The sequence below is a fragment of the Suncus etruscus genome, chromosome 9, assembly GCF_024139225.1.
Source record: "Suncus etruscus isolate mSunEtr1 chromosome 9, mSunEtr1.pri.cur, whole genome shotgun sequence".
NCBI lineage: Eukaryota > Metazoa > Chordata > Mammalia > Eulipotyphla > Soricidae > Suncus > Suncus etruscus.
In genome coordinates this window covers 3,624,079-3,639,792 of record NC_064856.1, presented here as the reverse complement: position 1 = coordinate 3,639,792, position 15,714 = coordinate 3,624,079, and the positions used below count along the sequence as shown (strand labels likewise).

Below are 15,714 nucleotides of genomic sequence, written 5' to 3'. Positions count from 1 at the left end.
CAACAGTGCATGAAGACCCTCGATTTACTGTTTTACTAATATCACTGGTGATTTTCATACATTTTTTCAAAAATATTTAAAGTATCATGATTTACATAATTATTCACAGGTGAGTTTAAGATATACAATGTTTTAGTACTAATCCCTCCACCAGTGTCAACCTCCCTCCATGTTCCCAGAGTCCTTTTTATATCTCCACCCCCACCACCACCACCCCAATCCTGCCATCTTAACAGGTACCTTTCTAAGTGTGGTTGTTAAAGTTTGGGCCTCGTGATTCAGTGTTGTTGATTCTGTGCTTTGGATATTTACTTCTTTCCTTCTTAGGGCCACAATGTACATACTTTATGATATAAGCTCTTTTCACTGGAGTTAGATTATATTAATTAACATTTTGCATTTGCATTTCTGTGATAATAAGTGATGCCGTGTTTCTGCTAGACAAAATATGTCACAGGGAAAATAGACTCAAATTGTTAGCTGACAGATATGAATATAAAGAGACAAAGAAAATAGACAGTATCCAATGGTAACAAATCATTGAGCTTTACATAAGAACTGATGTTACCCAAAATAGCATAAAAGGGGGTGGGGGGAAGAGATGGACTCACAATAACAAAAAGATACTTCTTTAGCACTTTAATAATGGAGGAAGTGCTGTTAACTTTGTTTACCATAAACAACACTTTTGTTATTATATTACCTCAAATCTATAAATAAATAAGTATTGAAACTAAACCAAATAAAGATATGCATGAACAATTCCTACAAAGATACTTTGTATTTTTAGTATTTTTTTTGTATTTTTTTGTATTTATTTTAGATACTGCCATTTCTATATCCTTCCTCAGAAATTTCAGTGAATTAATCTGAGTAGCAGACAGGGCATCAAGTATCTTTGAAATTGCCAGCATGATTCTAGTTTACATTCAAGGTAACAAGACTCAATAAAGTAACCTACTCTCCCTAACGAGTCTCCTCAACTGAACTTTAGTATTTCTATCTTTTTTACATACCAACCCATTCTTTCTCTGCAGGTTTTCAACCTCCAACTACAAAATAAATTCCAGAGATTTTCTTCTCAATATCTCAAAATCACACCGATAATAAAAATTTTACCTAAACTGTGTATAATTATAATTCTATATTTCTTTTCAAATCTCAATTTTATGTGTATTTATATAACTATGGTTATAAGAATAATTCCTGACACTTCCAAATAGTTATTATGAATCCAACATCACCTTAATACCAAAGTCAGACAGAGATGCAGCCAAAAAAGAAAATTACAGACCAATATCCCTGATGAACACAGATACAAAGATCCTCAACAAAGTTCTGGCAAATAGGACCCAATGCCTCATCAAGAAGGTCATTCACCACAATCAAGTAGGTTTCATCCAAGGAATACAAGGATGATTTAATATCCATAAATAAATCAACATAATACACAATATCAACAACAAGAAAAATAAAAGCCATATGATCATATCAATAGATGCAGAAAAATCATTTGGTAAGGTCCAACACCCATTCTTGATAAAAAAAAAAAAAACTCTCATCAAGATGGGGAGGAAAGGAACTCTTCTCAATATAGTTAAGTCCATCTATCATGAGCCAATGGCAAATATTCTCCTCAGTTGAGAAAAACTAAAAGGCTTTTCTCTAAAATCTGGTATAAAACAAGGCTGTCCTCTCTCACCACTCCTATTCAACATATTACTGGAAGTTATTGCTATAGCAATTAGACAAGAAAAAGTTATCAAGGGCATCTAGATAGAAAAGGAAGAACTCAAGCTCTCACTTTTTGCAGATGACATACTCTATTTAGAAAACCTTAAAGACTATACCAAAAAGCTTTTAAAGATAATAGATTTATATTAGCAAAGTGGCAGGCTACAAAATTAACATGCCAAAATTAATGGCCTTCTTCTACACCAATAATGATAGAGAGGAAATAGACATTTAAAAAAACAACCCTTTCACATTAGTGTCACACAAACTCAAACATCTTGGAGTCAACTTAAGTAAAGAAGTGAAGGACCTATACAAAAAATAACTACAAAACTCTGCTTCAAGAAATAGAGAGGACACGCAGAAATGGAAACATACCCTGCTAATGGATTGGCAGGATTAACATCATTAAAATAGCACTATGTACTCCTCAAAGCATTGTACGCATTTAATGAAATTACTCTAAAAATATGCATGACATTCTTCAAAGAAGTGGATCAAACACTCCTGGAATTTATTTGGAACAATAAAAACCCATGAATAACTAAAGCAATCCTTGGAAAAAGGAATATGGGAGGCATTACTTTCCCCATTTTTAAGTTGTATTGCAAAGCAATAGTTATCTAAACAGCATGGTATTGGAATATAGACAGATCCTCAGATCAGTGGAATAGGGTAGAGTTTTCATAGAATGTTCCCCCAGACATACAATCACCTAATTTTTGATAAAGAGCAAGAAATTCAAAATGGAGCAAGGAAAGGCTCTTCAACAAGTGGCTTGGCACAAATGGTTAGTCACTTGCAAAAAAGTGAACTCAGACCCCCAGCTAATATCATGTATGAAGGTCAAATCCAAATGGATTAAAGATTTTGTTAACAAACCTAAAACCATAAGGTATATAGAATAATGCATAGGTAAAATATTTCATGACATTGAGACTAAAGGCATCTTCAAGGAGGAAACAGCACTCTCCAAGAAAATAAGTGGAAACAGAGAAAAACAGATGGGAGTATATTAAGCTGAGAAGTTTCTGCACCTCAAAGGAATACAAGAGCCACCCACTGAATGGGAGAAATTATTCACCCAATACCCATCAGATAAGGGGCTAATATCCAAAATATACAAGGCATTGACAGACTTCACAAGAAAAAAATCTAATCCTATCAAAATATAGGCAGAAGAAATTAACAGAGAATTCCTCAAAGAAGAAATACAGATGGCCAAAAGACATATGAAAAAATGCTCCACATAACTAATCATCAAAGATATGCAAAATCAAAACAATATGGGATACCATCTCTCTCTCCACAGAGATTGGCACACATTACAAAGAATGAGAACAAGCAGTGCTGCCAGGGATGTGGAGAGAAAGGAACTTTTATTCACTTCTGGTGGAATGCCATCTAGTTCAGCCTTTCTGGAAAACAATATGTATATTCCTCAAAAAAACTGAAAATTGAGCTTCCGTATGATCCAGCTATACCACTCTTAAGGAAATAGCCTAGCAACACAAAAATACAATTCAAAAATCCCTTCGTCACACCTATATTCATTGCAGCACTATTTACCATAGCAAGACTCTGGAAACAGCCAAGATACCCTTCAACAGATGAATGACTAAAGAAACTGTGGTACAAATATGCAATGGAACATTATGCAGCCGTCAGGAGAGTTGAAGTCATGAAATTTTCCTATACATGGATGTACATGGAATCTATTATGCTGAGTAAAATAAGAGGGAGAGAGATAGACACAGAATAGTCTCACTCATCTATGTTTTTTTTTTTAAGTAAAGACATTATTGTAATAATCCCAGAGAAAATAGAGTGAAGAGCCTGAAGGACCACCCCACAATATGAAGCTCACCACAGAGTGCTAAATGCTGTTAGGGAAGTAACTACACTAACAACTATCATTTTTTACATTCTTATATTTTAAGAAGAAATTATTATTACCTATACTTCTAAATCTTAATAAATTAAGCCCAAATATAATGATTATTGCATGAGTTTGGAATATCATTGATGAAATGCTAGTCTCCAAATAAAGGAAATTTGACCTAGAAAAAATAATAATTCCAGGGACAGAACGATAATTCTGCTGGTGAGATGCTAGCCTTGTATACAATTAACCTGGGCTCAGTTCCTGGCACTGCATATGATCCCCAGAGCACTTCTATGTGTGGTCTCTGACTACAGAGCCAGGAGGAGTAAATCCTGAATACCTTAAGGTGTAGCCAAAAAACAAACTAGCAAAAAAAAAAAAAAATAATTCCCACCCATAAAGATTTGCTTGGCAGAAACTTTTTGGTTTGTTTGTGTTTGTTTTGGGGTCACACTCAGAGGTTTCCGGGGTTTCTCCTGTCTCTGCGCTCAGAAATTGCTCCTAGCAGGCACAGGGGATCATATGGGATGCCGGGATTTGAATCACTGTTCATCCTAGATCAGCTGTGTGCAAGGCAAACACCCTACAGCTGTGCTATCTCCGGCCCTGCAGAAACTTTTATAAGCTTACAAATAAATGTATTATGCTAATCAAAGTTTGGATTAAGGTAGTTGCAGGTTACTAAAATTTGAATTTATATATATATATATATATATATATATATATATATATTAACTTTAAGTGTTCACTAAACAACAAATTAGCCAAAAAAAAAAGTAGGTATAAAAAGAGTCAAACGTGAAGAAATGAGAATTCCCAAGAGAAATTCCAAAATTTTTGAAACTCACAGTGGCAGGTACCCCATCCAGTTGTCGGGCCCCATGATTTGACACTAAGATTCCATTCACACCGTGTTTCACTGCCACCTTGGCATCATCACCTAGACAAAGCAAGACAACCATTACATGAAAACAGCAATTTAACAGAATAATTGAGTTTGGAAGTTGCAACATCCCTCAAATGGGAATATGATGTCTTGTTTGAAACTTTTGGCATAGTGATACACCATAGTTTGAATCTAGAAGAACAGTGGTAGATTCCTTGACTAAAAAGCAAGACAAAGATGTGGAGCTTAGAATAAATAATAAAGCAAGAGTATAGGTAAAATATTTAAATACAATTAAAATTTAAATATTCACATAAGGAAGCATTCTTACCTAGTATATTTATTAATAAGATATTACTTTACATCTAGCAAGATTTTGCCTCTAAAATTTGGATAGTATAACAATTATGAATTTTTTTATTTTGGGGGTTTTTGGTCACACCCGGAGACACTCAGGGCTTATTCCTGGCTCTGCACTCAGAAACTGCTCCTGGTTTGAGGGATCATATGGGACACTGGGGATGAAATCAAGGTTCATTCTGGATCAGCCGATGATTATGAATTTTTAATATTAGAAATATTAGAAAAATTTTGAAAAAGTATTTCAGGGACTAGAATTATATGCTAGTAAGTAGGACACTTGCTCCCTACCACCACATGTGGTCCCCCAAATGCCACTAGGAGTGATCCCTGAGCATAGAGCCAGGAGTAAGCCCAGAGTACCATTGAGTATGAACCATAAAAAATAATAATTTTAAATATTGTGTAGCAAAACCTAAATCTTTGAAAATTGTGCTGTTATGTATATTTAACAATTAGATGTATTTTATTAATATCTTTTTTTAAACATCGTGATTACAAACATGATTTTAGTTGCGTTTCAGTCATAAAAAGAACATCCCCCCTTCACCAGTGCAACATTTCCATCACCGATGCCCCTCTCTCTTTCTCCTGCTCCCCGCTTGTATACCAAACAGGCTTTTTACTTATAACACAATATTAAGATATTTGCTTATCTTTTCAACATGCTAATCTAGTCAACTATAATGAATACTGAAAATTGTTTTTAAAAATTACAGAAAAGTATTAATTAAAAAATTAATTTCTTCTGTCCTGGGGATATATTTCCAAAAGAGGGATCGCTGAGTCATATGGTCCTCAATTTTGTGTTTACTGTAGATGACAATGGTTTCAATATAATAAAATTTAAAAAATTAATTTTTTGTAGATCAATTTCAAACTTTAGGAAGCTATTTTACATTTTAGACTACTGTTTTAAATAAGATCCCAACAACAAGTTATTTACAAATTGAATAATGGAAACCTCATTGGTCTTCAGGTTTAACAGTCAAAAGCAGTTGGTATCAGGTTCCAATCAAAAGCAGCTTTTGGAAAATTAAATAAATGAATCCAGAACATTGAGAACATAAATACATTCAGTGAGGATCAAGATATCAAAAAATATTGATACAAAAACTAACAATTCCCTTTTAAATATTTGTGCTAGAGCACTTTGTTGGAGTGCTTCATAGAGTAGTTTTTAATATTTCCATTTTTAATTCTATTAAAAATCAGAAATATTTTTCTAAAATTACCATTTTAGGAAAATATTAAACCCTTATGTTAGAAACTCAGTGTTTCTGTTTCTCGAGTAATTAAATATTGAAACTCTAGTCCCCAATATAAAGTATTTGAAGGATACTTGGGGTTAGCTGATGTCATGAGCACAATAATCTCATGATGGATTGATACTCAGAAAGCACTAACTAACTTTGCACATCTTGTGGAATTTCATCAGAAATTTTTGAGTTGCTCATGAGAAAAGGATGTAAGGTTAAAGGGACTTTTCCTCACCCCTTTACTTGATTAATAGTTTACATTTTAATGTTGTTTTCTATTTGAATCATGCATGTTAATTAATATAGCTTTCTTTCTCTGGAAATAGAATTGCTATTTTAAATATTCTTTTGTCTCCACTTATTATGAGATTATAAAATATATTCACTCTTTTCTGTTGAAGGTTTTTGTTAGTTAAACTTACATCTCCTTAGTTCTTCTCTGTAGACAAATGCCTGGAGACGTTTTACTATTCTAGCATAGGCTGATTACTCTTCAGACTACTCTGGACCTGCAATCTATACAATTGTTCCTGGTCCCATTGGGTTGAATCTACTGTACTCTCATTTCAGCCCTCGCTTAATTTACATTCTCTATTGTTTATAGTACATCAAATTAAAAATTCTTACAAAATGATCCAATTTTTATTATTATTTTATTATTTCTTGCTTGGAAAATCATTTTTTATAATTAAAAAATAAATACACAGGTTTTTAGTGCTTATAGATATTGAAAAGAATTTCTGCCACCTTCTTTTAGAAATAACAGTTTTGTACTATTTTCTCTCCATCTGAAGCCAATTGTTCTGACACTATTTTAAAAGGTTTTCATCATATTTTCTTGCTGAATAAGCTTTGCAAAGTGTCATTGGTGCCATCATTTAATCAATCATTTTATTTCAGTGGCAAACTGAAATAAATATTTTTCTTTTCTCTTTTATAATTATATTTTTGAATTTTATTTTTATGGCAAACTATATTTAGGTGTTTTCTCAACTTTAACCATATGTACTTAAAACTGTTACTCAATAGAACATCTATGCTGATTGAATTTCTATATCTACACTTCCATATAGTAAATGCTAGCCACACACACATAGCCATTCCATGCAGTAATGGAAATTTGACTGAGAAACTGGAACTTGACTTTTATTTCATTTAGATTAGTTTAAAGAGGTACAGTCAGCATTTGACTGGGATATGAAAGTCTGCTTTGATGCTTATGTGAGCAAATCTTTTCTAATAAAGTGATTATACACAATTTTTAAAAGTATAGATGTATCCACAAGTAATCCTACTGAAGAATCTAAAATATATTTAGAACCTAGAAATTGCTCTTGTTTTCCAGGTGTGTGCTTGATACCAATCACAATAAAAATTTTAAAATTTAAATTTATAGGAGTGGAGATACACGAGAGAGGTTAAAGTGCTTTCTTTGTACATGGAAGACCCCAGTTTAAGTCCCTGGCACAAATACATTCCCCAGGAACTACCAAGTGTCAGCCCCATTCAGAAGCAGGAACAAATTGTGAATACTACTGTGCATGGCCCTAAAGAAAAAATTAAAATTTACAATAGAAATGGGATTTCATGATGCTGATGCAGAAACAAAGATCTTGGGATAATGGCAGAAGGATCCAGGCATTCAGTTTTTGGACATGGTATACTATATATAACAAAATGATATATCATTTATAATATAATAACATATCATATAAAATACAGTATGTTATAATGTATATGAGTATATAATATATATGACATTATATAATATTATATATGTTTATATATGTTGCTTTATACTTGAACCATGAATGTAAATTAATATGGCTTTCTTTTTCTGGAATTCTAATTGCTATTTTAAATTTCCTAAAAATGTACATATCAATAAAACTATATATCGTCCTATATATGTGATATATTATATACTCTAGTAGTACTAAATGTTAGTACTTCTATTAAAATTAATTAAAATAAAACTATTAAAAATTAAACTATCATAAAACGATTAAAACTATGAGAGGCATTTTTTAAAAATAAAAGATCTCTGAACTATCAAAAAAAATAAAAGTACATGCACTGTTGTGTTTACAAACTTTATGATTAAAAATGTGTTCAATACCCACCCGGATTTATATTTTGATATCTGTTGCCATAGAAGTTAATATGCATTTTGAGGAAGTGAATGTTATCTATCAGTAAATTTACGCCATATAATATGAAAGGGATCAATGCTTAAGCTTAATAATTGAACCATTTAGATTTGAATTTCACATCTGCTTCTTGCTTGTTATGTAAGTAGAAAATGATTTAACAGCTCTGCACATCAATGAACTGCAACATAAAAATTGGGGCTTAAATGACATGATTGGCATGTGAATTAAATGAGTATAATAGATCTTACTAGTATAATAGATCACTCTAAAATCTCAGATAGTTATTGACTATTATTATTCCCTTCATCTGATGGTGCGGGAGATGACTAAGTGGAAGCTTTGTTACCTGCTTTTGGCAAGTCTGCTTTAATTTTGATGATAGCAATGAATTTTCATCCTAGTGAGGATTAAAATTATAAAGAGGTTACGATTTAAAATAAATGCTACTTATGAAATCTTAAGTTTATCTTGCATAATTTCAAGTAATCTCCCATGTACCTTTGCAGAGTTGAGAACATAAGGAAATTGATAAAGTGGTTTTCTAAGAAATTAGGATAATGAAAATCTGGAAAGCAAAGAAAGTAAAAAACAAAAAAATCTATGAATACCTTTTCTGAACTACTATAGGAAGTCTTTTCCACATTTTTATGTTTTATTTTTTAAAAGAGAGGGAAAAATATTTCAAATTCAAATGGAAATATTCAACATTTCCCTTTGGAACTTTTGATCCAAGAGTCTGTACTATTTTATAGAATTGTATATTAGCTAAATCCTAGTTAGAAATGCAACAGTTTTAAATAAAATACAACGTAGAACATCTAGTGAATATTTTTTGCATTTGGGGGAAGAATAAAATCTATCTACCTATCTATCATCTATCTATCTATATCTATCTTCTATTCACATGCACACAATTTTAAAAACTTCTGAGAAACAAAACTAAAAAAATTCTTATGGAAGTGAGGCATCCTAGTTGCTTTGTTAGAGTTTTTATTTTAAGAAAATAAAAAAAATTATGCCTTCGATTATATAATAATTTATTTGCTCGCGTGAGTACTGGCAAGGACCAAATCCTGTCTCATGTATATGTTTGGAAGTTGTGCTGAAGTTTTCCAAGAACAGAGTTTAACCACAACAAGAGATTATTTCCTGCAGTCCAATTTGCATTCATTATAATGTAACCCTTAAAGTGCTGGTAAAGTGAGGGATGTTTCATAGAGATCTTTTCCATTGGTTAATGTTCCTGCAAACATAGCCTGTACCTCTCTCTGGTAAAGGACAAGAGATTCTCAGTCAGTCTATGTGACTTCAGAATGAAGATCTGTGAATAAGAACAAGATTCCCAGAACTGGCTCAGCCAACCCACCCCATATCCAGATTGAGCATATGCACAACTGGATGCAGTTGCCATAGCAATGATTCTTGTTTGTTAAATAGATGAAATAAATAGTTACAGGAAAACTAGACAATGTGAACTATACATGTATAAATAAGTCATTTCTGTTCAAAAGCCAATTGCACCAACCTCCCTTTCTCTTGCTTTTGAGCTCTTTCCGATTATATTATATAAACAGAGAGTTTTCAGTGAGGATTTCACTCATAAATATTTGGCCTATCTATTGTGTGCGAAATATTTCAATATGTAGGAACAATATGTAGGAAAAAGTCGCATTATACATATGGATAAAAGAAAAGAAAGATGGTAGTTTTAGATAAATACAGAAAGTTCTAGAAACATATTTTCAACATAGCAGATGGTTTAATAAAGTGTAATTCAACAGATTTGCACTATATCCTAGACAAAAAATATAATATTTCAGAAGACAAATTCAGGGGGAGTAATATATTTTAGGAATAGTAAATTAAAATTTTAATAAACTTGTCTTATATTTGTCCTCTTTAACTCAGTTAAATATTACATTATAATACTGAAATTTGGTTTTCAAGCTAGTTTCTTTGAGCCACTTCTATTATAAGATAATTAATATTTGAATATGCATTTTCTATTAATTTATACCTTCTCATTTTCCTCATATAGCCACAGAAATATTTTGTTAGGCCTCAAGTTTCCTAAATTTCATCTCCTTTAATACAATTTCTCCACTTTCAGATACAATGTCCATTATACATTGTTTGATTGGGGAGGGGCATACCTAGCATTGCTCAAAAATTACTCCTGGCAGGTGTGGGGGATCATATGGGATGCCAGGGATCCAATATAGGTCAGCCACTTGCAAGACAAATGCCCTATGCATTATGTTATTCCTAGTCCCCTTGATTTTTTAAATGCAAAGCTTATTAGGATACTTCTGAAATCAGGGTTCTAAGTGGTTCACACACCTTTTCAAATCTACTTTTGCTAAAATTGCTCATATGTTTTATAAATTTTTATTCATACTGCTTGAGTTGATATTATAACAAATTCAAGCACCAATTTGCATATTGAACTGTTACCTTCACTACCTTTTCTTGTTGTTGTCCATCTTCTGTTTGAAGCTCCAGTTGTACGATTCATAGAGTCTACTAGCACCTGGAGCATCTCATTGCTCCTTCATTCTGATTCATTAGTCTTACAAGAAAGGATGCCATCAAATATGCCATCAAAGACCTCATTACAGTCTTTTATTTTGGTATGTATAATAAATGTTTATAAAATGAATGGCTCAGTGAGTAAATATTGCATCACTAAGTAAAAGAAATAGAATCTTTAACTTACTACCCTTTAGAACCCATAGCTGAATGTAGATTTAAAAAAAATAGAACTAGCTATCATCAAGACAATTCAGTCATAAGTAAGTTATTTTGTTTTGCTGGGTTTTTTTTGGTTTGATTTGTCTTTGTCTTTGGGCCACACCCAGCTGCGCTCAGGGGTTACTCCTGGCTCTATGCTCAGAAATTGCTCCTGGTTTAGGGGACTATCTGGAATGCTGGGGATTGAACCCGTGTCTGTCCTGGGTCAGCTGCATGCAAGCCAAACGCCCTACTGCTGTACTACCACTCTGGCCCTTGTTTTAGTTTTGTTTTTGTTTTTTTTATTAGTCAAGTTATTGAAACTATTCTTTAAGGGTATCTTCGATAGTAGGATATATTAAAAATAATTCACAGAAACTTTGAACTAGTGTAATGAGGAACAAAAAGAATGTGTAAAATATTTTAAACAGGGGACTGGAGTGGTGGCACAAGCGGTAAGACTTACCCATGCTAGCCTAGGACGGACTACAGTTCTATCTCCCAGAGTCCCATATGGTCCCCCAAGCCAGGAGCGATTTCTGAGCACATAGCCAGGAGTATCACAGGGTGTAGCTCAAAAAGCAAATATATATATATAACAGATTATAACAAAACTAGATTAAATACATTTAACTATGTTTACATATATTTTAAATGTTTAAATATGTTTACAAAGCTTTGCTTGGCTAATTCTTTAACTTTTATTGATTTCATATCTCTATATATGTGATTATAGAAAAGTTAGCAACTTAAATAGAGGCTTTTAGAAACCATCTGGACCACATGTTTTCAAGTAAAACCTATGAATTTTTGACATTGTTAACCAGAGGAAATTAACCCTATGTCTCATCCAAGAGCCACTTACTTAAACATTTTCCCGAAAAATAATAATAATACATTTTTGGCAAATATCTATAAGACTATACTTTAAAATGTCTTCTAAGAAATGAAAGTATTTTTGTGGAAAAACACATTCTTACCCTTCAAATCATTTTAGTCATTTGCATATCCCTATGGTACTTGAAAATATGTGGATAGAAGGGAATTAGTAATGTTCTTTAATACCTGCAACTTGATTTTTAAGATTTTTAAAATTTTGGGGCTGAAGAAATAGCATGGAGGTAGGGCATTTACCTTGCATGCAGAAAGACAGTATTTTGAATCCCAGCATCCCATATGGTACCCCGAGCCTGTCAGGAGTGATTTCTGAGCACAGAACCAGGAGTAACCCCTGAATGCTCCTGGGTGTGACCCAAAAAAACAAAAAAAAAAACCAAGATTTTTAAAATTCTGTTGAACAATTATTTTTACTGTAAGGTGATGTGGTATTTCTCACACTTAAAAAAGCGATCACAGACCCCCCTGCCGCAAATATTTACCAATCTGAAGAAGGTCAGGGGGTGGGTTAGGAAGATGCCTGGGAACCCACACACCACAAGAAAAACCCAAAAGACAATGGGAAAAACTGTACTTCCAACATAGGCATAAGACCTGTAATACACCACCTCTTTACCTGCCCTCCCCCAAATGTAAGGTAGTCTTTTGCACCACTTTGGTCCCATAAAAATTTCGCTAACTCATTTTATTTCTTTTTTTTTTAATTTATTTATTTATCTTTTTTTTTAAAATGTTTGTCCTTCATATATATTTGTGAGCACATACAGTTTCAATCCCCCCCCCTTTTTTTTTTCTTCGTTTTTTGGTAGGTGACCTGTGGCTGTTATCCCATCAGTCCACCCACGAATACACAGACATTATAATGTAGCACCACTTCCCCCTACAAAGGCACACTAAGTAAAGGGGAAATTTTACATTTAAAAAAAAAATAAAAGAGAGCTCTTATCTACTAGAGATAGGAACTCATAGTTATTTAAAATATAGGGATATCTCCTGCCTTGAAAATATGTCATGTGAAATCAAATTAGACCTCAGGTGATTAGATACCATTCATCCAGCCTTGAACCCTGGATCTCCGACATAGAAACGGCACAGCTCTCCACAACAGCTGCAGGAAACAAACTCCATCCAGGACGGCCTTAATACGACGAGACCAACAACAAGGCCCACCTCTAACATGATATCCTGACAACGGGGAAAATGCGATCATTTTGACCTTAGAGCAGATTAGCCTACCTTACCAACTAACGACAAGACAAAACCAGAAGTCTTGGCTCCCTTTGGTAGGACAAAAACCCAAGATCGGGATTTACAGATGACTGGCTGCTTGATTCACGACCAGACTGTATACATCTTGGGACCAATAAATAAGCCCTAGTTTAGGGTTTGAACTATGACCTGCACAAGAATCATGATCCCCAGCCCCAAAGATCCGGCAGAGACAATTGTAACGGAATGGGGCTTTTGGGAGCACAAAGAAAGACACTATCCTAGGTGCCACCCTAGGCTCAGTGCAAAGACCAAGATCATCAACCACAGAAGATGGGTTAAAATGACACTGAGGTAACAGAACCTCTAGAACCACAAAGACTGACTTCATCATAAGTCCCACCTCAGGATCTGTACAGATACTGAGACCTCTAAACACAGAGCAGAAGTCTTCCACACACCAAAGGAAAAAAAAAAGAAAGGAAAAAAAAAAAAAAAAAACCACCGGCAAAGTAAAGGATCCTGAGCAATGTCTAGAGTTGATCCCATGACAGTATGCTCCAAGGACGGAGAAATCCCATATCTCTTAGGCCAAGTGAATTCTTTTTCGAATGACCCCAATATTTACTGTGCCAGTGCAGGAGGGAAAAAAACAAAAATACAAAAAGCACAAAACCTTGGTTATTTTTTTGATATAAATATATATAGTACCTTCATTTATTATTGTTATTATTATTTTTGATTTACCAATCTATTTTGGTCGATTTCTCTGTTTGGGTGTGATTATTGAAAGTGTAGTCCCCAATTATACTTATTTTTTCTATTTTTTTTTCTCTTCCTTTCTTCTCTTTCGTTATGTGCTATGCCATGTTTCTTAATTCAAGACCATGGCGTGATTTTTGTTTGTCTGTTTTTGTTTTATTTTTTTTCTACTTGTTTGTTTGTTTGTTTTGTCTGCTCTGTGTGGTGCTTATCGAAATAGCTGGAGCCCTCACTGGATATTTGACACTTCTTTTGGTACTAGTGGAGTGTTTCACCTACTTTTTCTCCATCTCCCAGAGTGATGATGAGAGCCTTTAGAAGAACTCCGCCCATTTTCGGGGTATTAGACTCTTACCCCAGTTTATTGCTTTTTTCTCCTTCAAACAAAACCACGCAACTTGAACTAGCTAGTCCTGACTCCAGATAGAGGGGGAAATAAGGGAGGCATCAGGACCAAACAGGTGCAAGACTACTAAGTAGTGGGTTAGATACAGAGGGGACCACATATTCTAGCCGCCCTGGGGTGAGGGAAAAGGAAAAGGGAGGTAGGATAGAAACGGAGGCGTAGGGATGACAATTTGGCGATGGGAATCCCCCCTGATTTTATGTAAATATGTACCTAAAATATTATTGTCAACAATATGTAAGCCATTATGATCAAAATAAAAATTTATATTAAAAAAAAAAGAAAAAAAAAGTGATCACAGTTATTTGCCCTTGAAGGGAATAAGAAAGAATTTGAAAAGACTCATAGAACAGGTTGGCTAACATGACATAAATCATGGGTCTTCTTGTGAATCTGAGAGCAATTGCTACAGGTTTCAGCAATAAAATTAACTCAAAGCATTTTATCTACTTCTATTTTGCCAAAATCCATGATTCAGTGATAGCTTCAAAATAGAGCAGTGCCATCCCATTATTTGGAGAAAGCTGACTTCTTTTTTTTTTTCTGTAGCACTTTATTTTTACACATTTTCTTCACATTTTTAATTAATTCACAAATTATGATCTACAAAGTTAATCATAGTTAAGTTAAATTTTAGACGTTGAAATGTACCAGCACCAATCCATCCTCCCTCAGCCAATGTTCCCCAGGTTCCTTCCAATGCGTCATCCTCCCAGCCTGCCATTTTCACGGCACATTTTTTAAAATATTTTATTTAAGTACCATAGCTACAGAAATGTTCGGAGATGGGTTTCAGACATAAAATGTAAGCCACCTCTCATTAGTGCAACTTTCCCACCACCAATGTCCCCCATTTCCTTCTTCCCCACCCCCTCCCTGTCTCTGGCATTTTTAAGTTTGGTTTTCAAAGTATGGGTCTGATTTTAGTGTTTGCAGAAACTCTGTGGTTTGGAGAAAGCTAGCTTCTTAACTCATGGTAGTCCTACTCTCTTTCAGAGTACTCCCATGAGAGAGAGAGGCAGAGAGACAGAGACAGAGACATAAAGAGACAGAGAGACAGAAACAGAGACAGAGAGACAGACAGAGACAGAGACACAGAGACAGATATAGAGAGACAGAGAGAGACACAGAGACAGAGAAAGAGAACTGAGAAACTAAATTTTACTGATATTTTTCCTTCAAAATTCCAAAATCTCCTATGAAGATGTTCACAAGGCAAATATAAATTCAGGTGGAGACATAAACTAACCTCTCAGTATGCCTTTTGCCACAATCGGCAGTGATGTCAGTTGCCTCAGCCATTTAATATCCTTCCAGCTGATAGATGGATCTATTGCTTTTGCTACGTATGTGGCAAGTCCACTGTTATCTCCAAAATTTTCCTTCGGAGAAAATGCCAAATCACTGGCTTCAAAATTTTTCATTCTGAAATA

At 34.0% G+C, this 15,714-nt stretch overlaps 1 protein-coding gene across 1 annotated transcript in view; it reads right to left on the bottom strand.

Annotated features, from left to right (window-relative positions):
* The window catches only part of HAO1 (hydroxyacid oxidase 1), a 76,500-nt gene that overhangs the window by 15,065 nt on the left and 45,721 nt on the right, over window positions 1-15,714 (bottom strand). Inside the window, exons 4-5 of the mRNA XM_049779306.1 lie at window positions 15,531-15,706; window positions 4,468-4,559 (exon numbers count right to left, since the gene is read on the bottom strand). Coding sequence (XP_049635263.1) covers window positions 4,468-4,559; window positions 15,531-15,706 — 268 coding nt within the window. The remainder of the gene's footprint in view (window positions 1-4,467; window positions 4,560-15,530; window positions 15,707-15,714) is intronic.